We start from the raw sequence: 23,075 nt of genomic DNA, 5'->3' as shown, positions 1-23,075 counted from the left end.
ACTTGCAGAGATACCTCCTAGTTCCAATGCTGTTCTTCAAGAAGGTTAGCACAAGGTTCTAGTAAAAGCAAGAATCCAGAAAGTGTCTTAAATGGCCTAGCTTTTATCCAGAAAACAGTGCAGATTTCAGAAGACAGATCTGGACACAAACTTGAGATTTTTACATTAGAACTCTATTACTTAGTTCTAGCACTAGAGGACTGGATTGTCTAGAGTAGAAACCAACGTGTCAAAAATCAACATGTGTAATATAAGCAAGTGGGTTGGGGGGGTGGAGATGTACAGAGATTTTATTTTAATCAGGTTTACTATTTACAGTTTAAATCACTTTCACATACTGTTTTGCTACTCTACATGGCTACATTATTTCCAAGCAAATTTAAGATCTACAATGTAACAGTTCACTTCAACACAAAAAACAGCGGTTCATAGAAAAATGAAATAATTCAGTATAGAACAGTAGTGCATACATTATACTCCTGAAAAGCCAGCTTGTATTTTAAAACACTAAACATTTGGAAGATTTGATCTCTGAATTTAAGATCAAAGTACAGTCATGTGATTCTAAAATTATTTTGGTTAGTAGTCATTTTTACATTTGGACTTCACCTAGGCATTTCAGAACAACACTGGTGAGGGGCAAGAATTAATATATTGTCATCAAATACAGCTGGCTTCCTTTATACAACTTTGGCCAAAAAGATTCCACGTAGTAAAGATTTAAAGGATTCGCGCTCTCTCTACGCAAGAAACAGTCAGTTAATGCTTAGAAGTAATCTACCAAATTAGGTACACATCCTTTAATTTTCATGTCAACCAAATTACACTCAACTTGCAAATGGTTCTGAAAGTAGAATGTTTACTAGTATATTAAAACATATTTAGATACATGAATAGCTGGCTAAAATAGTGAAACTCACAGGTAAGTATATGGGTGTGTGGAAAGCCAAGTTGCTTTGCCCATCACCAGTGTACATTACAGCTGTCCTTATTTGTGCAAGGTGTGCTTTAGCTAAGTCTACGCAGACAGGAAAGCTACTGCAGTAGACCTGGCCCATTCACCTTCCAAAGAAATAAGTGAGATTCAAGCTTAGATTTTGCATGATTTTCTATGCGTAGGTTCCTCCAGTGATAAGAAGTTCATAAGCAGGGTCCCGACTCCTCCTACACAGCACTACACAGGCACACAGCATGCCCAGCAGCTACAGGGAAGAAAAAAAGAAAAAACAAACTGAGTACACAAGACACTCACAAGAGATTTGGTTTCTGTAAGTAAGTGAAGAATAGTTGAAATAAGTGATAAAATAAATAAATATGCAAAATACTGAAATAAAGCTGAAGTATTTTAAATATTTAATTGCTATCGATGAAAAGCTAAACGGTTCACAGAGTAAAGCAGAATAATACCACATGACGACTGTGTTAATGTAATCCAGAATGTACAAACTGCACAACAGTTTAATAACCACAACTCAACTTGCATATAAAGAAAGGCAAACCCTAGTTGAGAATGGACTTTCCAGCAAGTGTGCCATGTCTGTAGAAAGCAGTCTTCACTTCAGATTCTCTTGGAGTACCATACAACATTTGCAGCAAAAAGGGCCACACTGGCAGTGTACCAGGTTTTGGGGGGGCTGCATCTATTTGGCATACAAATTTACATGTGCTTCTCAGAGATGGATGTAGTTACAGCTGTAAATGCTTCACAAAAGCAATTTGGTTGGAGGAAGCAGCACATAATAAAATTGGATCTGCTTTGAAACACCATTCAGTACCTAGCTTTTACCTTTTGTGATGCTTGATGAAAAGCCTGACAGTTATCTTTGATTTATTCAGATGCATAGAGGAAGTCTTTCCACTAATATAACCATCTAAAGAGGGTCACAGGCAGTTGTATGCTTACATAAATAAGAGTCCAGCAAAATTCATCTTAAAACGTAGACTGCAAGTGAATGAAACAGTGAAAGTGAATCAAGCCGAGCTGAAATTTGTTCGTTACTCAAGATAAAATTTTTCCAGTGATAACCCTTCTAAGTGAAGTGCCCTCAGTAAAAATGCTGTCTTGTGAAAGATGCAGAACAGTCAACTGCTGGCCCATGATTATGGGACTTCTTGAGGAAGACAATGTCTCCACACTTGAATATAAAGGTAGCAAGGTTTAGACACTCATTTCATTACCCCATTTTCTATGAAAAATAAGCATTAAGCAGATAAATTGTATAACAGAATGAAAATACCCTTGTTCAGTGAAACGCCCACGCTGCTTTTTTGTAGGGAAATTATGAAGTGTTGTATATTTAACCAGAATCATCTCATTTCAAACACCTTCAACCAAGCACTAATTCAGGCAAAAGCAGATGTTAGATTTCTATGACAAAAAGACCACCCCTTCAGAATGCATGTCTTTCTTATTTTGTTCAGTTACTGGATAGTCATTAAAATAAAACCATAAGGATTCCTGAATGGAGTATCATTGAAAACTAATCCATTATTATACTACACTCTAACCAAAATTTCAAATATGAAGTATAGTGCCAGGGATACAGGATGTAGCTGTGTTGCTCTGCAGGCAAAAGTAAATCAGAACCACTGGGGAGGCAATATCTTGTATTGGACCAAATAGATAGTTGAAAAAATTCTTTTTTTGCAACTATCCAGTTGGTCTAATAAATAATAAAAAGATATCACCTCCCCAAGAACTCTGATTAAGTATAGTGCCAGGAATTCTGTATTTACAACTAGTATTCACGTAATAGGCAACTTCCATCTCTTCTGTCCAAAAATAGTAAAGTTATTATTCCAGACCTGACTGACCCAAGAATCTATACCTGCCAGATTACACATACAAGCTCACACATTTAATTGTATAAACTAAGGGTGCTCAACCCCAGCCCACAGGACAAATCCAGCCCACAGAGCCATGGCAACTGTCTGTGTGGCTCCCCAAAGGTCTGGAAATCTGGCAGAGGGAGCAGTAGCAATTAATCCTACTCCCTCACCTCATTGCCAAATAACCAAGCCCCACCTTGCCAGATTAGGGCCAAACCACACTCCCTCTCCGTGCCTGGCCCAGCATGCCAAATGGGACCCAGTAGCTGCATCTGGCCCAGGGACAAACCAGGAACTGCCCATCTGGTCCACAGGGCAAAAAAGTATAGCACCACTGTTATAAACCCTCAGAATAGACTTAGAATTTAGACTTCAGGAAGGCCTTCGACACGGTATCCCACCCCATACTGGTGAACAAGTTAAGAAGCTGTGACTTGGATGACTGCACAGTCTGGTGGGTGACAGATTGGCTAGAGGGGCGTACCCAGAGGGTTGTAGTGGATGGGTCAGTATTGACCTGGAAGGGTGTGTGCAGTGGGGTCCTGCAGGGCTCGGTCCTTGGACCGATAGATACTCTTCAATGTCTTCATCAGCAACTTGGATGAGGGAGTAAAGTGTACTCTGTCCCAGCCTGCGGATGACAACACTGTGGAGAGAAGTGGACGCACCGGGAGGGCAGGGAACAACTACAAGCAGACCTGGACAGGTTGGACATATGGGCGGAAAACAACAGAATGCAATTCAACAAGGAGAAATGTAAAGTGCTGCACCTAGGGAGGAAAAATGTCCAGCATACCTACTGCCTAGGAAATGACCTGCTTGGAGGCAAGGAAGCAGAAAGGGATCTTGGATTCCTAGTGGACTCCAAGATGAACATGGAGTTGTCAGTGTGATGAAGTCATCAGAAAAGCTAATGGCACTTTATCGTGCATCAGCAGATGCATGATGAACAGAACCAAGGAGGTGATAATTCCCTTCTATCGGGTGCTGGTCAGACTGCAGTTGGAATACTGAGTGCAATTTTGGGCGCCGCACTTCAAGAGGGATGTGGACAACCTGGAGAGGGTCCAGAGAAGGGCCACTCGTATGGTTAAGGGCTTGCAGGCCAAGCCTTATGAGGAGAGACTAGGGCACCTGGACCTCTTCAGCCTCCGCAAGAGAAGGTTGAGAGGCGACCTCGTGGCTGCCTATAAGTTCCTTCTGCGCCCCCGTGATGAAATTGGTGAGGTTTTATTCACCAAGGTGCCCCCGGGGGTTACAAGAAATAACGGTCACAAGCTAGCAGAGAGCAGATTTAGACTAGACATTAGGAAGAACTTCTTCACAGTTCGAGAGGGCAGAGTCTGGAACAGGCTCCCAAGGGAGGTGGTGCTCTCCCCTACCCTGGGGGTCTTCAAGAGGAGGTTAGATAGGCATCTAGCTGGGGTCATCTAGACCCAGCACTCTTCTTTCCTGCCTATGCAGGGGGTTGGACTCGATGATCTATTGAGGTCCCTTCTGACCCTAACATCTATGAATCTATAAATATTAACTGCCTAAATAAAATGCACAGTTGTGACCACAAATTTCAGGCATTTTTGTATTTTGAGGACTTCCTCTAAATACAGTTCATATTCTGAAGCTTAACATTAAAATTCTTAGCATACATGAAAATATAGGCCTGTTTACACAAGATGGTATTTAACATTTAAAATTAGTAAAGTTTTATCATCCACAAAAAAAAGTTAACTGGAAGACATATCTGCACCTCTAAAAAGAAGAAAGTGTCTTAAGAAAAAATTACATCTGTTGTCCAGTTAGATATATATTTTCAACTGGTCCACTGTAACTGTAGCTACACCACATCTTTTTCATAACAGAACTCTAAGTTTTGTTAAAATCTGTTAGCTGATACAGAAAGCAAGCTGATCTAAATTTTATACTGGCTCAATTTATCAATACTCAACACAAGTGTGGAGAGTAGAACTTTCTTAGAAATACTATGGAAGAAGCTCATGCCTTTGATGATGCCCTGGTCAACTGAAGCTCTTTTTAAGAATCAGATCTAAAAGTACATGACAAATTTAATTTGACTCCTGTTATTAGGTGACCCTTATTTCACCCTACTTAACTGATCAGATTACACTTTTCTTAAAATAAAGTGATCCTTCAAATTTATGGAAGACAGATCTACATTGCCAATAGTGACAAGACGTTTGAATTATACCATTAGAAGGATCAAGATAATGACTGTCTGCGTGTGTGTGCGTGTACACCCTCCCCCCCCTTAAGTTTTCCCTGAAACTCCATGTCAACAACAATTCTGAATTCCCCCTCAAAAGAGAAATTTGAAATGGGGTTGATTCAGAAATTAGCTGGTAAACAATTATGGTTACAGTATCAAACTCCTCAAATAGAATATTTAGAAAATAAAAGTTGGGTTTTTTTCCCTTGGTGCTGAAACATTAACAGTTCTGCTCCAACTTTTCATCTTTAACAACAGCAACAAACTTTATTTTGTCAGGCCTCTAATAAAATTATGCCAAGCCTGATAGACAATGCTTCTGGAAGACCTGAAAGCAGTGAAGGTATTCTACTGATGCTTCAAAGAAACATTAAATCCTTTTATACGATTACTTAAACTTAAGTACAAAGTGATGCAGAAAGGTTACTTATCTGAACGTCTTAAACTCCTGGCAATTCAGTCAACTGAGTGATTTTATTAAGGCCAAAGATTAAACAATGAACAAAATTGAATGAGTTTTCCTTATTGACATGCAATCTTTTTTAAAAACAACACACTACTATTAAAGAGGCAAAAATTTCCAAAATAGGAACATAGTTGTAAACTTCAGTCTCGCTACCAGTTCATTAAAGCAGGAGTTCCCAAACTGGTACGTGTATGCAAGACATTTTTGGGGGGAGGGTACACGGGAGAAATTGTGTAATGGCAGATCATTACTATTAGGCATTTAAGGACTTAAAATATGAAACGCATGCTGGTATGTGTATGCAGGCAGCTGGTAAATCTGGAAGGGGTACATAATAAGACAGCTTGGGAACCTCTGCATTAAAGGCATTTACTTTTTCTTGGCAGCTACTAGCACAATACATATCAACTAAATGCACACTTTTGCAGGAAGGGTAATCACAAGGTTAATAAATTACTATAAAGAAATTTGAATTTGGAGAACTTTCAGAGATTGAGCTCAACAGTTAACCCTGCTAATATATTATATGAAGACTCCAATTGTGTTCTCTTACTGAAGCTTAAAACAAAACATTGACACTACGTATGCTGGCAGAACATTTTTCTGCAATTTGTTCCCAGTTTCTTACCCCCAGTCTTAGAGGGCTGGGGTGGTGCAGGCAGCGAAGGCACACAGTTGATACCCCAGAGGTTGCAAGTTCCACTCCACATCAGAAGCGCCCAAGGCACAGCCCTGTCAGACTCCAACCAATGTGCAAATCCTGCTAAATACCTTGCATCTCAAGGACACGAAGCAAAGGACCCCCCCCCCCCAGTCTTTAAAGGAGTCATGAAATGGTAAATTGAAAGTATCGCATTTAAACTGTCCTTTAAAATTAGACATGTCCTTCAATGACAATTATATAACAACAAGACTATGCGAGATGACAGTGATATAGAATGAGGTCTCAAGAAGTATGTCCAGAAAAAGAAACAAACAGTAATAAAACTTCCCTTTATCTTAAGGGACTCGCCACACATCAGCTTCTCTAGTCTGATGAATCTAGATACCTCAGCCATTGAAAGCTCAGTGTCAAAAATCCTGTTTCCTAGTAGGAAGGACAACTTCTAACAGGGTGCTAAATGAGACTATTTTAAAATAAATAATCAAAGCTGAATTTACTAATACAGTACTGTGGGTAACAATCCCAATGGAGAGTTATTGTAAGCAAAGTTGCAAAATGTATGCTTACTGTATATTACCCAAACACAATTAAATCATAGTAAGATCTGTGTGCACAAAAAGCATGTAAAATTTCTCTTTATGGGGAGCAAAGTTGGCTTCCAAGTGCTCCAATTTGCATTTCTAGGTCAGAGTACATTTGAAGGTGACTAATCAAAACCTTGGACTGGATTTAAGTCTTCAATTTATTTTGCTGTGAAATGTACAGCACATCCTGACACTATGCTTATCTTTCCTTTCATCTATAATATATAAGTCACCATCATATTACATGCTACAGCTTTAGAGACCACTTTAAAGACTTGGTCACAAAGTTTGGTTGGTTAGAAAGCATGCTTCTCAATGACATATAAAAGCAAAAGTTTGGATAAAAATAAATTAGTTGAAATGAATGCTTTGTTTGAAATATTTGTGCATTTAACTCAAACATGATCAATTATAAAACTCAGTAAGTCTGACAGGTAGTGATCAGTGCTATTACAAAAGGCATCTTAAAAATAAAAACTGTTTACTGAATACCGTATCTTTTAGTTGTGCCAAATTATTTGATTAATGGTCGTTGCACAGTTTGCTTGAAATGTTTTCCTATAGAGTTAAGAAGTGTTAAACATCTTGGTGCCAGCACAAAACTTCCCTCCTGTTTCTTTATTTTTTGGCAAACAATGTTCACATAGAATCCATATTACATCTGCAGTAAAGAGTCTCTCAATAAGTCATTACTCTCATAGGGAAAACATAAAGTAAGTGCCACTCAGTCTACAGAAGCTACCTAATGAATAGGCTTGCTTAGAATTAACAAGCCATAGAGTGTAAAAGGACACCAAGAGATATATATTTTGCTGAAAGCAGGAGTAGCATAAAAGTTTTGGCCCCATGTTGAGGAGCTAGGTTTGTTAAAAAAAAAAGTGTTGCAAACTATCATTGATGGGGATCCTTTTCACCACTCCACACCAAACTGCAAGATGAGGACTACAGCCTTTGTTTGAAAAGCTAGCGTATTCAGTAGAATAGAAAAGTGGCTATTATGATATTTCAAGCCACAATGAGAAGGAACACATCTGGTTGTGATGAATAAGCTGATTTAAAACTCATTCAATTTAAGATTCAACACTCTCATCAAGAAGAGGTTATGGTGCTGTAACTCTTGAAAACGATATGTTTTTACTAGATGTTTTACATCAGTCCCATACGGGATCAGCACCGATAAGAAAAATTGACAGTATCAGCAATTGGTGTTTTTTGCCCGATGTGGCAGAAAATGTGGCCAATGAAGTACCCTAGGCATGTGCACAACTGCAGTATAAATACGCAGGAGGCCAGGAGCTCAGCTGGTAAGGCTGTTCTAAGGGAAGGGGCATGGGAAACAGATTGAGGCCACAGTGGTGGGGGAGGGAGTGGGGCAGGGCATGGACAAGCAGAGCTGGGGGGGGGGGGGGAGGGAAGCTCCTGCAACTGCATGTACCCCAGGAGGGCATGTGCACATGGATCTGCGTGTGGGGCAAGGGCTACACTCAGGGCAAGCAGTGATACCGCTGGGAGGGGGCTACAGGGAAATTTGGTGTGGCTGCAGGCCCTACCATAGCTCCCCTCCCAGCACTGCCACTCGCTCCAAGTACAGCCCCAGCCCAGCCTCCTGCTGGGAAGAGCTCAGCACTGCCCCAGCCCATAGCAAAAGCCTGCCCTTGTCTTGCATGCAGATCCGGGGACATAGTCTAGGGGTGTGTGCAGCACTGGGAGCTACCACCCCACCACACCCCCCAGATGATCAGCTCACAGCTCCGTCCCACACTCCACCCTGGCTGTGCAGCCCCTGCTTCACTCCCTCCCTCACTGTGAGGACCTCAGTCTGTACACCCTTTCCCCCACAACAGACTTACCAGCTGGACCCGCATAATCAGCAATCAGATCAGTATAGGCTGATAGGCTCATTAAAAGCTGGCCATCTGTATTGGCCCCAAAAATCTATCAGTGCACCCCTAGTTTTTAGTGTTGCTATTTATACCATCACCTTGCTGCTGTTTGACATTGAAAGCATTACAGAAGCCAAGCCATTTTGCTCTACATAGATTTCTGAATATTAGCATATATAAGCATAAGTTTCTATTAAGACTTATCTTTAAGCCTGCTATTAGTGGCTGTTATGTTCCTCTACAAGAAGCCAGCATGAATTTCAACAATTTTCATCATGTTAGGTCAGGGGTTCCCAAACTGTGGTATGCATATCAAGGAGAAATTGTGTAATAACAGATTGAATTATCATTATGATAAGCATTGGCATTTAAGGGGTTACAATATAAAACGTATACTGGTAGGGGTATGTGGGCATCTGGTAAACCTGGAAGGGGGTATATGCTGTAAGAAAAAGTTTGGGAACCTCTGTATTAAGTAAATATTCAGGAGGTCTTTATGATAAACAGAACACTGAATTATGTCTAAGCACTAAAAGGTCACCATCACAAAACTCTGTTCCAGTACTGCTACCCATATGTTAAATATTTACAGTGTGAAAGAATTCTGATAGAACTTCTATTTTTAGGCTCTCAGCAGACCTTAGGCTCCTATACTATAGCATTAACAATTTTACAGAAAAAGGTAATGCCAAGCAAACTACTCAAGAACACTAATTATTTTTAAGATTTCTAGATATTGACAGTTTATACACAGAATGAAATAGTTCTCCATGAAAACTTCACATTACTACACTGATCAGACTAAGTACAATGCCAAGAACAGATTTCTCAAACACCAACACGAAAATGCATAATTCTGCAGACAGGAGCTCCAAACATCCTTTCAGAAAAGGACATAATGTTAACTTTGATTTTTTGGTTGATCCAATTTAGTGCAAGGGAGCTATATAGGCCACATCCAGATGATCACGGCTGTGCTAGCATTGAGCATTTTACCATCCCTGGATGCATTTTTAGAGAATCTTTTGCAAAAATGCACCTTTAGACTAATTTCACCAAAACGCTTAAATTTACAACAAACCTTTTAATGTATTATGCCTTCAGAAAAGCCAAAACACACTGGAGTAGTTAAAACTCTCACATTAACGAACAGAGGATAACTTAGATATTTACTCCTAAAAGAAAATCCCAAGCCTGAAAACTACATTTTTCACTGGTGACTAATACCACATTTAAAAAAAAGACAGCCAATTAAACCTCACTGCACTAATAAAAAGTATTGGCTACTCAAGCTGATGAACAGAGATGCAGAACTTCAGATACACAAGCATCTTTGAAAGTAGATGTTAACACATTTTTAAAGTCCAACTGCATACCAAGATGTATTTAAAAAAGAAAAACTTTCCTTCTTAGAATGACCCCCCCCTTCGCTTCCTTAGGCCTTGATCCCCAAAACTCACTATAGCCCCCCCTCCCAGCACCACTGCCACCTACCAAGCCCCGAGTGCAGCCCCTCCACCAGGAAGAGGCTGGCACAGCCCACAGCCCAGAGCTCATAACAGGCAGCCCACCCTCACCTCACAAATCTTGGGGGAGGGCACATGCCTCCCCCAGGCATGCATACAGTGGCTGGGAGCTGTTGCCCCTCCCCACACCCCTAAGGTAAGCCACACAACTCCAGCTCCCACCACCCCAGACTTACCAGCCAGATGCTGCTCTTTAAGCTTCCAGGCTGCCTTTCTGGCCATGCATTTGATGCAGCTGCACACAGCATTTAATCGGTGACATTATTGGCCACATTGGCCAAAAAAAGCCCATCACTGATAAATGTCAATTTTCCTTTTATCAATGCCGATACTACATGGACCAATGTATTGGTGCATCTCTACTTTTGATTGATCATAGTCATCTTTCATGGACACCTTAGACATCTATAGTATCGTAGTACTTACGGTTGGAAGGGAGCTAAACAGATTTTCAGGTCCGACCGCCTGCCCTGGGCTCTCAGCAGACCTTAGGCTCCCATAGTATAGCACTACCTTTTTCTGCAAAAAAGGTCTGTAGACCCTCAGGGGTCTGTGGACTGCAGGTTGAAAGCCGCTTGTCTAACTCAATTTCAACTGCATTAGGTGGTTCAATGAAAGATATTGCCCTAAGAAATACCCATGTCAATTTCTGGACCATCGCAGCTACATCACTATCTTAATATATTAAATTTTTGTATTCACAGTAGGTATTACAATATTGTTACTCATTGAGGTACAAGTTATTATTATATGTAAAAGGATATGCAGCATTTTAAAATGCGTTTGTTACTGCACATTGCAACTAAAATTCATTCACTATTTGCCATGTTTGAGCTAGAGCATACATAAGTTTTAATACAGAACACTTTCAGAGGAAGTTTCCTCAGGCTACGGTTTCACTTCCCCCACCAGACCAAGTTAGTGGGATTAGGGTACAAAGCAAAGAGCACTTCCACACTGACAGGATAAGCTGTCAAAAAATTCTTTAGCGTTGTTGGTTGTAGTCATATTGGACCAAGGACACAGGCAGACAAGGTTCTTTGGGTAAATGTGATCTCTTATTAGACCAACTAAACAGTTGTAAAAAAAATTGTTCTTTGCAAGTTTGCAGGCACAAACAACTTTCTTCAGGTACAGGGGGAAAAAAACCCCCAAAAATTCTGATACTCTGAGTAACGACAAAGACTCCCCAACAGCAGTACCAAGAAGGAATTACTCTTGTTTATTTAAAAGGAATGGTAATGTTAATTAAATGGATTATGCAAGTAATAGTGAAACAGAGAATGTTAGAGGGTCATTAACATGTTTAAGTTAGCCTGTTAAAATATTTAGATTGAAAACAGTTTACTGAATTGTAAGTCAGAATAAAACTGAAATCGCTAATGACTGAAATTCAAGTTTCCATAATCAAGTATAGCTTAATTTGTGTGAAATAAGTAGCTAAAGAATGTTTTGGTCTCACCTGAATGGTAGCAAATGCTAGTGCTGCCCAGATAACATACATCATTATCTCCTGTAGCTTCTTTACAACCAAAGCCTCACAACCCTGAAACAAGAAACCCATACTTTTTAGGAAGAGCTCAAACCAGAAAGCATTGTGCAGGCTCTCTACATACAGCTTAGCTAGCTATTAAGCAAAAGTAAAAACACAAATTTGTCTTCAAAAAGCTAGATAATCGAACCAAGCACAAAGTTACAGTTCTAAACCAGAATAGTTAGAAATATAAAGTTGATATTTAGAAAGGGAAAGCTAAAAAGGAAAAAGTGCAATCTTTTTAAAAACCCAGATCAATTACATAATACATAAAAAATATCCAGGACTGTTTGGGCCATGAAAAGGAATTCATTGAATGTGATAATCAAGTGAGACACTGACAAACTACAACTTTACAGATCTGTCTTACCTCAGAATAAAGGTCCATTGGGCGGGTCAAGCTACCAGTACAGTTGCTGATAGTTGCTTTGCAACAGCTGAGGGGTACACTGTTATTTTTAGTTTCTTTGAACCAGACAGTATTTTCCCAGTCTGAAGAGTTGCGGATCCCACAGCAACGTAGCTGAACGGAAGGGGAAGAAAAAAAAGGACAGGTAAAAAGCCACCAGGTCTCTCACAACCTACCCTACCCCCCCCCAGCAACACCAACCTCAATTCCTTAAATCAAAACATACTTTAGAATAAGCAGCATCTCTTATTACAGAGATTATCACAATAGTTCTCAACTCAGTAAAAATATATTTTCCAAAACGAGTGTAAACTGACTCCCTATTTATCCCAGGATAAATCATTTAATCCCTGGACAAAGTACAAGTGTACAGACATCTTCATCATATATCCCAGGACAATGGACAAAGCATTCCATATAAGAGATGGTAGCAGTTTATCCCAGAATACTGCACAGTTGGATTGATTGTTGAATCAGTGGCAGAAAAGCAGCACTGAATTTAGCCACTCCCTGAATTTGGATTAGACGGGTAATGCGTATATACACCAACCCTGGGATATTTTTGTTCTGGGACAAAAAGAACCACAACTTAGCAAGGAACCATTGCAATTTATATTGCTAGTTCATGATTGGTATGAACTGTAACCCAAAACAATTTTATGACATACAGCCTAGCAGCTATGAAACACTTGCATCAGAATCTGAATTTACTGTTAAAATCCCTGTGTAAGGAGGTAAGCGCTGTAATATATAAATTAGTTTTTGAAACCAGGTGTCAGTCAATTCCAGAAAGTCGAGGCACCCCTCCATAAGTCCAGTGAGAGATGTCTCAAATTCAAAAAAGGTTGAGAAACTGTTCTCAACTAATGGTATATGCACCAGTTCTTCACCAGTGGGTGAACAAGTCTTTGAAATAGGAACCAAATGTAACAAGTGCTGCAACATTGTCTAGCTGGCCTGTTCCTCCAAAAACAATGGGTCTTAAGTCTTATCAGTACCTCTGCAGGGATGTTACTAACAGTCCAGCTACATCTGTGGGTTATTAAAAAAGTTACCTTTTCTGAACTGTGCTGTCATATCAACCCATCATTTTAAGAGAAAATTTTAATAAGAGCCTCTTGCACAAGTAGTACCACTGGCCTTCATACACAGATTGAAGTTCTAATATAGACCAGGCTGTTAGCTAATTTTTCATGTAATAAAGAAAACTAGAATTCCTTGATCTTTTAATCAAATCTGATGGCATTTTTGTTCCTAGAAATCCTCTTGCTCAGCAATTCTCAAATCTGTGGGTCACAAGAATATGAAAGGGTTGCAAACACATTTTAAAAATGGATTCTCTTTAAAAAGGAGAAAAACCATGAGAAACCATGGACTTTCCCTTGGCGGCCGGCAGAGTTCCAGCCTGCAGGGGCTGTTTAGATCCTCCCCATACCCAACACGCTGGGAGGCTGGAGGGAGGGGCAGCGGGTTGGGAGTGAGGGGAACTGGGTCAGGACTAGCCATTGATGTTTACAAGTGGGGCCTGGTGCAAAAAAGGTTGAGAACCACTGCTCTAGCTCAGATAAGGACAACCGTAAGGCTTTGGTGTAAGTCAATAACGCCTCCCAGCCATCACAACCTCATTTCCATAGCCAAGTTAAGTGCTTTCCAGTGTACTCTGTTGCAAAGGAGAACTGCATATGAAACTTGTTATAAGCAGTTATAAGACAGTTACATGGCAGCCTAGGTCTCTAGTTAGTATTAAAAATGTAACTGTCAAGATTCCTCAGTTTTAGCCATATGATATACAGAAAAGTAATTTTCCAAGGCTTCATTTTCAAATATTGTCAATGGTACCAGGTGTACAGAAATGAATACAAACAGAAGAGCAACACAGCAGATATTTCTTTATGTTAGGGCTTCTTTGTACAATGCCAAGAGATAGGTGCAATAAAACATTTCATTATGTTGGTTCTCACCTGTCTCTGTACATAATCAATAGCACGGCTGGCTGCATCAGGGTTTGTCCCATTGTATGCATTGTACACTTTCCGAATGCTGTGATCAACTTCATCCTCCACCTACAAAACAAACACACAAATGGATTATCAAGCTACTAGCCCAAGCACTAAAGATCTGGGCAACCCAGTAACTTCCTTTTTGGCTATAACAAATTTAGTAAGCTAGGCAATGTCCTTTTAGTTTAGTTTTAATTATTCTCTTTTTATAGATTACAGTGTACTGAAGGATAAGGTTTTTCAGAATTCTGACTGGTTTCTTTTGCACAAATACCGTGACACTTAATTCACTATTAATAGTTAAGAACTATAATTAAGAAACAGTTCTCTTTTTACAGGACATGAGGTTAAACAGCTCTCTTACAAAGGATCCAGAGTCTTAAGCAGCATCAGTGCTGCTATTCCACATAATAAAATTTACATTTATGAGGTGTCCATCACTGCTTTTATTATGAAGTCGTGGCAACCACAATTTACAATTCATATTTAAATTTGAAACAATTTCCTTTAAGAGCATGGATTCAACAAGGACAAATGCAAAGTCCTGTGCACAGGACAGAACACTCCCTTGTGCTAGTACAGGCTGGGGACTGATTGGCTAAGCGGCAGCTCTGCAGAAAAGGACCTGGGGGTTAGAGTGGACAAACTGAATACAGGTTTCCCTCACTTAATGCGGGTTCTGTATGTGCAAATTTGCTCGTATGCCATGACCCCTTTTTGAGCCACAAGTTTGTTATATGCGAGGTTAATTTACTCTTATGTGATCAGTGCAGTAGAAGTCCAGTCAGCTGCTTTGCGAGGTACACTGCAGGAGTGATGTGCAACAAAATAAAGTCTCCTGTGTGGACCTGTGCTCCTTGCTCGTTGTCTGCAACATGTTTCTGTAGTTGCCATCCCCATTATGGTAACATTCACCGCCACCTCGTGCTTCTGTGTGTGCTTGTGTGCTGTCAGTGAGTACCAAAAATTGTCTTGGAAAAGTGGTAGAAATGGGTTTGGGGGTCAGTACAGTCGAGGTCTTGGAACGTATCCCTATTTGTTACATGGTAAAGTGGGTTCCCTTTATGCAAATTCAAGTTATGTGCTGTTTTCCAGGAACACAGGTACAGCATAAAGCAAGGGAAACCTGTACAAGCCAAAAGCATGCCCTTGTTGTGAAGAAGGTTAACAGCATACTGGGCTGTATTAGCAGGAGTGCTGCCAGTTATAGGGCCCTCTTTGGACACGCCTTCGATTTGGATTTGGCCCAAATCAGGGACAGCTGTCCCCGACTCGATTTAGCCAAATCCAAATCTGAACATTTGATGCTGATTTCGGACAGACACAGCTTTGAAAGGTTTTTCTACATACCTTGAGATAGCAGCCGTGGCTCATGATCGCCGTGATGCTGGGGCTCATGGAGCATCCCACAGGAGCGCAGGGGGGCCCTCCACGTGCTCAGCAGCAAAAGTAGAAGTGGACCAGAAATACTTCAAGTCCACTTCTGCATCTGCCAGCAGACCTGGAAGTGAACCGGAAGTGCTTCTGGTCCACTTCCAGGTCTGATGCCGAGCACGCAAGGGAGGCCCCCACGCTTCTGTGGGATGCTCCATGCACCCCAGCGGTGCAGCATTCACAAGCCCCTGCTAGCTAGAGGTATGTAGGAAAAAAACATTTAAAGCTGTCTCTATGTCCGAATCTCAGAGTTCCGATTCAATTAGGGGATGTTAAAGGGTCCTCCAATTTGACTCAGATTTGTAGATCTGGCCACCGAATCGAATCAGGGACCAAAGCCTTGCACAGCCCTACTGCAGTAGATTGAGAAAAGTGATTGTTCCCCATTAGACAGCATTAACAAAGACATATCTGGAGTAGTGTCCAGTTTTGGGACCCCTCCCCTACAGAAAGGATGTGGACAAATTGGAGAAAATCTAGCAGAGGGCAACAAAAATAGTGAGGGGCCTGGGGCACATGGTTTCTGAGGAAAGACTGAGAGAACAGGGCTTATTTAGTCTGGAGAAGAGAATACTGAGGGAGGATTTAATAGCAGCCTTCAACTACCTGAAGGGGGGTTACAAAAAGGATGGAGCTGGACTATTCTCGGTAGTGGCAGATGACGGAACAAGGAGCGAGAGTCTCAAGTTGCAGCAAGTGAGGTTTAGGTTAGATATTTAAAAAGTAGGGGTATACTGACATATTTTGGGGGTCAATACAGATAGCCAATTTTTAACGAGGCATGTCAGCCAATACCAATCCAATTTCTGATGCAGCTGGGTCCAGCTGGTAAGTTGGTTTTGGTGCATGCACAGAGAAGTTCTTGGCCAAATTAGGCCGATTTCCAGTATAGTCAATTTTCTTTACATCAGTGCCGATCTGATATTGGACCAATGTATCAGTGCACCTCTAAAATGAGCCTCTCACTAGGAGGGTAGCAAAGCAATAGAACAGGTTACCCAGAGAGGTTGTGGAATCTCCATCCTTGGAGGTTTTTAAGACCCAGCTAGACAAAATCTTGGCTGGGATGATCTAGTTGGGGATGGTCCTGCTTTGAGCAAGGGGTTGACTTCCTGAAGTCCCTTCTAACCATAATTTTCTATGGTTTTGTTCTCCTGCTCTCTACAGAAAAGGAGATGCCATCCTCCAGGCTGATAGACTGAGTTTCTGGCAGAGGTAAAATTGAATAAGTCAACGCATTAGTAAAGCATATGGCTTACCAGATCCTTTTGAAAGGCTGTAAGGTATTACAGTTGTGATCCCTTTGAAATAGGAGTAACAATGCAACACCTGCCTCACAATAACCAGCTGCCAACTTCATACGTTCAGCCTGTAAGTTTCCTTACCTCTTCCTACTCCAATCTGCATTTGTGCTTCTCAGACTATTGAAAGAGCTGATGAAGTTATTTGTCAGGAAATCTTTAAAGCTTGCTTGGGGCTTCTCTAAAATAGCAACCAAGTTCTCTTCTAGGGCAAGCCACAGAGCATTGCTTGCCCTGTTAATGCCACCTAACTCTTATTGTTAAGTGATCATGGCAGCAACTCCTATACAGCAACATTAAGGTGAGGAATGATCTCTAACCACAGAATGTACACAGCCAATGACAAAAAAATGCTGCAGGACACATTAGAAATTAGTTTTGTACAACCACCAATACTCTTCCCCATGATAATGTTATGAGTCTCTACCTTTTAGGAGAAAAAAAAAATCATTCTAGAAGCCAGAATATCAAGCAGCTTGTAATTAACTTACAAGCAACAAGGATACATCTTCTAAAAGTTCAGCATACACTCTAAGCCAGGCTTGTCCAACATGCAGCCCACCAAGCCATTTTCTGAGGCCTGAGTTGCTGCAATGGGAAACTAAAGTAAACACTGTACTTTCGTTTTGTGATTTTAGGGTATTCTTTCCCAGAAGAGAGCATAATTCACTGAAACAGATGCAAATTAAAACCAATTTAGCCCATGGGGAAACTTATTTTGAAATAAGTTAATTTAGCCAAGTTTGGTTTTACTTGCCCTGAACTTGATTCCCCCTAGTAATTTATCCTAAAATACATCTATGTATAAATTTGCACCAGAAAGAGGTACACCAATTTCAAATTGCATCTTATTTTAACACACATTTGTATATGGATCTGCTCTTATACAGCAGATGTCAGAAATCTTGACCTCCAAAAGGAATGAGGTTTTAACAACTCAGGCTACAGCAGATGTGAAGAAAGCTGCCATTAAACTTTGTCCAGGAACAGTGCCTGGTTAATCCCAATTGCGTCCATTGCCACCCAAGGAAATTTATTCTCCAATACAGGATGAAGCTTTAAAAAAAAAAAAAAAAGTAAGAATCTTTGACTGTGGTCAGTCTGAACAATCATGCCTGTATAAAGGCAAATGGTATGTTGCTCCAGAGAAGTTTAAGCTTATAAATTGCACCCATGACCCTTAAAGCTTAAGAAACAAGTTGGAAAGTTTCAAGTTATTTGTAGGTTAAGTGTTACACCATTATTTGACAAGGCACAATGCCAACTTCATCAAATAATCTATTACATTCAGTCTCACTTAAGAATTATTGCCCTGTCTTTTATCCCCACTGTTGCGGAAGCTTGCGACAAGGCATTTCTGCTATCACTTGGGATCCTCGTTTCTTTGTACTTCTTTACTAGGGCTGGGCAAAGGTTTGGGTGGCGAATTAATTTGAAGGAGATTCGGCCTGATTCAGTGGCCGAATCTCCAAAACAGAATCGAATCAGGGGACCAAATTAAAGGTCTGAATCAATTCAAAGGTCTCCGAATCTTCAGAAAAGGTTTGGAGAGCTTTGATGGTTCAGGCAGTCCCCAGTGGCTGCAGCAGGGAGCTGCAGGTGACTCTGAGCTGGTAAGTACTAGGGGCACAGGAAGGGGAGCTGGGGGGGAGGGGACCATGGGGGAGACCCCTGCCAGCCCTCCGACCCCCACCTGCTCTCCCAGCCGGCACCAGCTCCTGGTACTTAAAAAAAAAAAAAAGCCCCAGTGCTCACCAGGTGCTGCTGGGCAGGGGGCAATCCCCACTGCCCCCTGCTGAATGGGGAACTCTGCATGAGCCCCCAACCCACCCCCGCTCCTCCCCATGGTTGCCCTGCCCGGGCCAGCTCCAGCCCTTTAACAAAAAAAAAAAAAAGCCCCAGGACTCTCTGCTCCTGCAGCAGCCTCAGGGTGTCAGGGGCTCGTGCAGAGCCCCCCATGTGGCATGGGGGAATCACCCCCCACTGGCAGGAGTGGTGAATCCAGGGGGGGTTTTGGTTGCTGTTTTTTTTTTTTTCCTTAAAGGCCCAGAGCACTGGGCAGGGCACCTGTGCTGGGGCTGGGAACAGAGGGCTCGTGCAGAGCCCCCCCCATGCAGTCTGGAGCAGTGGGGGGCAGCGGGGATTACTCGCCTGCCCAGCAGCACCCGCTGAGTCAGGGTTTTTTTGTTTTTTTATTTATTTTTTAAACCAAGAGCTGGGGTGGGCAGGGGATGGGCCTGGCCTGGCTGATTCGGAGATTCGGCAACAGCTGCTAGCAGGACCCCCTACAGGTCGCCAATGACTTTGAGCACCCTACCTGAACAGTTTTAGGGGGGTTTTTGCACAAAAAATACAAGAAGCCTTATACTATATTACTTTGTGTACTCATCCCCAGAGCTATTTTATTAATAGAAATGATCAGCACCATTAAGAATCACACTGACTTTTTCTTTTATAGCAGTAGAGAAGGCAGAAGTAAGGTGAAGCTTTTTAAAGTACCATAGTAAATAAAGTGTTAAATATCCCACATGCACTTTATTAGAACGAACTGTCTGCTTATGCCAATATTATGTTAATTACAACTTTTTACATTAAGCCAGAGGAGGTAAATATCTCTATGCTTTCTTATTTGTAAAAGAGTTTCCATGCAGCACACAATAAGTCAGGCAGAGCCAGGACTAGAATTTATGAGTTTCTAGGTACAAAGAACCCAGAAGTTTCCAATTTTTACTTAACGAGAATTACATTATTTGCTCCTACAAGTTATACAAGGTTCTTGGCATACTACCAGTTAAACCTGCCCTTGTCAAGCCCCAGACCTATTTACATCTAGACATCTATAAGCAGTAGATTAAAATAATGGTTTGCTATAATTAAATGATTGCATCTTTATTTGCTATTTTTCTATGTTAAGATTTTGTGAGAATAATTTGATGGCCAGTAGCAGTGACAAATAACCCTCAAATATAGTGTATCCACAGCAGATGAAGTGCTTACATTTCTAGGACTTTGATTACAATTTACAATTAAACTTGTTTTGGAATTTAGAAGGCACTTTTCATTACCTTTGCTCTGTAGATGTATCCCAGAACCACTACCACAACTTCAGTGATAAAAACCAAAAGGAGGATGATCACGAACTGAAAGATACAACCCAAAATATTTTTGTAAACAGAAAAAATAGCTTTATTAACATACTTTTTGACAGCTCTCACACTGCCTCATCTAGAAATGCTGATATGCTAACTTGATAAATACTCTAAAATAAGCCACATAGTTTATTAAGTCTATCTCTAGTCACGTTCAACTAAAAAAATTAGGGGTGCACAAAGATTTTTTGGGTCCATACCGATGGCCGATTATTAGTGAGTCATATCAGCCAATAATGATCCGATTGCCAATATGCAAGCCCGGCAGCTTGGAGAGCAGCGTCCTGCTTGTAAGTCTGCTGTGGGAGGAAGGGGCGGGGAGAGAGAAAGGGTGGGGGGCGCAGGGGATGGACAAATTGAGGCCCTTTGGTGAAGGAGGGAGTGGAGCTGGGGCAGGCACTGCCCAGCCAGGGTGGGGCAGGCCAAGGGACAGAGCCATGAGTGGCTTGTCCAGGGAGTACGGGGGAGGCTCCCACTGCTGCAAAATGAACTTCTAATTTAAAAGGAGCACAATCTTACACTGACCTAACCTGTGAGAAGCAGAGGCAACCTTTGATTACCTTCTACTCTAGAAGGTAAGTAGAGTAGGGTTGTCAAATGATGAAAAAAAAAAAAAATGTGATCGCGATCAGTTGCACAATTACAAAAATTAGTTGCAATTAAATCAAGATTTTAAAACTACACAGCTAAAAACTCAAGATTATGAATAGAAAAACTCCAAATTATACAAAATTATGCAGGTGCTTTCTATGGTTGGGTGGTAGGTGTATGTGGGGTTTGGAACCTGTGTAGGGGGAACCTGCACAAGCCCTGGCAGGATGCCCAATCTAAGTGGGGTCTCTGTAGAGCTGCCTAGGCACAGGTGTGCACTCTCCCCTCCCTGTCTTCCTGCTGCAGCTGCCCAGAGCCCATGTCCCTGGGACTCATTGCAGCAGGGCTGCCTGACACCCTCAGGACCTACAGCTCAGGCCTGGGGCAGGTCAGAACCGCCTAGCAGTTCCAGCATGACCTGCCTGCAGGCTGGTGGGTCCCCACACTGCCGCCCCCCCCACCCACAGGGGCCCAGACCAGACCAGGCATGCAAGAGCAGTGGGATTCCCATGGAGCCACCTCCCCCAGCTTGTACTGTGCCACATGCCTGGCCCCAGCCCAGCACCACTGGAGCCTGAGCTGTGCTCAGAGCCACTGCTCTCTTCCCTGCACCACCCAGACTTTTGTCAGGACTCACATGGAGCCGCTGGACCCTGGTGGGAGTCCAGGCAGCGCAGGGAAGAGACCAGCAGCTCTGCCTGGTTCAGCAGCAGAGCTGGGCACAGCTTGGGCTCCAGTAGTACTGGGTTGGGGCCAGGCATGCGGCGTGGTGGCTTCACAGGAAACCCGCCCCTGCCTTCTGGCAGTGGCTACCTCCATGAGGGTGCAGGGCTGCTGTTCCTACTACTCCCTGGGGGTCCAGAGATAAGTGGGCCTGGAGGCGTCTTGTGCCAGAGATCCCAAACGGTCCTGATCCTGAGCTGTGGGGCCCGAGGGTGCTAGGCAGCCCCACTGCAGGCAATAACCATCTTTTCTGAACTCCCAGCACTGCCAGTCTGGCTGCTCAGGGCACTGGATAGGGGTTTGTGCATGGGTGCAGCCCCTCTCTTCCACCCTCCTGCTGCAGCCACCCAGAGCCTCTGCCCAGGCTGCCCTATGACTCCCTTGTACTGCCACTGCTGCCCCACAGGGTGGCCCTGAGGTGGTGATGACTGCAGCAGGGCAGGGCAGCTCAGGTACAGGCTCCAAAACCACGTGCATGATTAATGCTTTAAAAGTGTAATGCATTAATTGGTTCTTGTGCCAATTATGCACATTAGCGGGGATTAATTGACAGCCTTAAGATTTAAGCAAGATAACAACCATCAATTTAATCCCTAGAGAATAATTTAAAAGCACAAATAATCTATCAAGTGTACCATCAAAAAAGTTCACAAAAAAAATCCAGCTTGCATTGGGCAGATCAGCATAGTTCTAAAGCACAGAAATTCAAAGTGTAATATTAAGATTAGACACCGTTTTATCCCCCCCCCCCCACAGAAAACAATACTTTTAGGACAAAATAGGCAAGAAACCAAATTTCATCTAGTTTTACAAAACCCAGTGAATTTTTGCAAATCAAACTCAGATTGTCAAATATACATTACTATCACAGTATAAACTTCAAGAGTGTTATGAAAAACAAAGAAAAAGCAGCAACTTACAGTGGCAAGTCCACAACGACTTTCACGAATTGTAGCACAGCAACCAATAAGTCCAATAATAAACAGAAGCGTCCCCACAGCTATGATGACGACTGCTGGAATGAGTGTATAGACATCTTCAAAGAAGTGATCATAATCATCATAGGTAATGAAAACATAGGCTCCCACGTAGCACAGAATACCTGCTGCTGCCTACAAAAAACAAAAGATCCTAGTTAGATCCACTACATACCCTAAATTGCATTTTTCTCTCCATAATGCTCTACAAGTGGCTATTTCACAGACAAGTAGCTCAGCAAATGTTTATTCCTATGGCTGCAACCCTCATTGATATAACTTAGGCACTACTTTACTGGTATAGAATATGCCTAGTTTGGGGAAAAATGGATGTTACCCAGTTCCACCTTTAAGAAGTATAACTTCAACCTAGTCTCCATTGTTCCCCATACAGACATACTTTTAGTTAAGGAACAGAGAAATTACTATGAACACTGCAATCCTCCTGCTTCCTTCCTTACCAAAGGCATGTCCCATTAATCAAATCTGAATTGCCCAAACAAGTGATAGCATCTATATTTCCAGATAGTGCTGATAGTCTCATCAAGCTTCTTTTGAATTCAACATCAGAAATGTCTTCTTTCAGAGACAAGAATTACTTTGTACTGCGAGCTGCACTGCTTTCTTAGATTTTGCTAAGAAACAGCTGAGGCGCAGTATATTATTTATTTCTAGTCAGAATAGAGCACATGCATATAGAACTAGCATCTTTATCCAGTTAGAGAAAAAAAAAAGTGAACAAGTTCAAAAATTAAAACCAAAAATCCTTTTGTGAAACCTA

General features: G+C 41.8%; 1 protein-coding gene across 1 annotated transcript in view; it reads right to left on the bottom strand.

Moving 5' to 3' along the window:
* Positions 1 to 272: 272 nt before the first annotated feature.
* The window catches only part of TSPAN3 (tetraspanin 3), a 38,166-nt gene continuing 15,363 nt past the window's right edge, over positions 273 to 23,075 (bottom strand). Inside the window, exons 2-7 of the mRNA XM_006272403.4 lie at positions 22,238 to 22,429; positions 19,920 to 19,994; positions 14,081 to 14,182; positions 12,081 to 12,233; positions 11,639 to 11,722; positions 273 to 1,202 (exon numbers count right to left, since the gene is read on the bottom strand). Of these exons, the coding sequence (XP_006272465.1) occupies positions 1,110 to 1,202; positions 11,639 to 11,722; positions 12,081 to 12,233; positions 14,081 to 14,182; positions 19,920 to 19,994; positions 22,238 to 22,429 (699 nt within the window). The 3' untranslated portion in view covers positions 273 to 1,109. The remainder of the gene's footprint in view (positions 1,203 to 11,638; positions 11,723 to 12,080; positions 12,234 to 14,080; positions 14,183 to 19,919; positions 19,995 to 22,237; positions 22,430 to 23,075) is intronic.

Source organism: Alligator mississippiensis, chromosome 11 (genome assembly GCF_030867095.1).
Source record: "Alligator mississippiensis isolate rAllMis1 chromosome 11, rAllMis1, whole genome shotgun sequence".
Taxonomy (NCBI): domain Eukaryota; kingdom Metazoa; phylum Chordata; order Crocodylia; family Alligatoridae; genus Alligator; species Alligator mississippiensis.
Note: the sequence above shows the minus strand (reverse complement) of the source record. Positions and strands in the feature narration are given on the sequence as shown.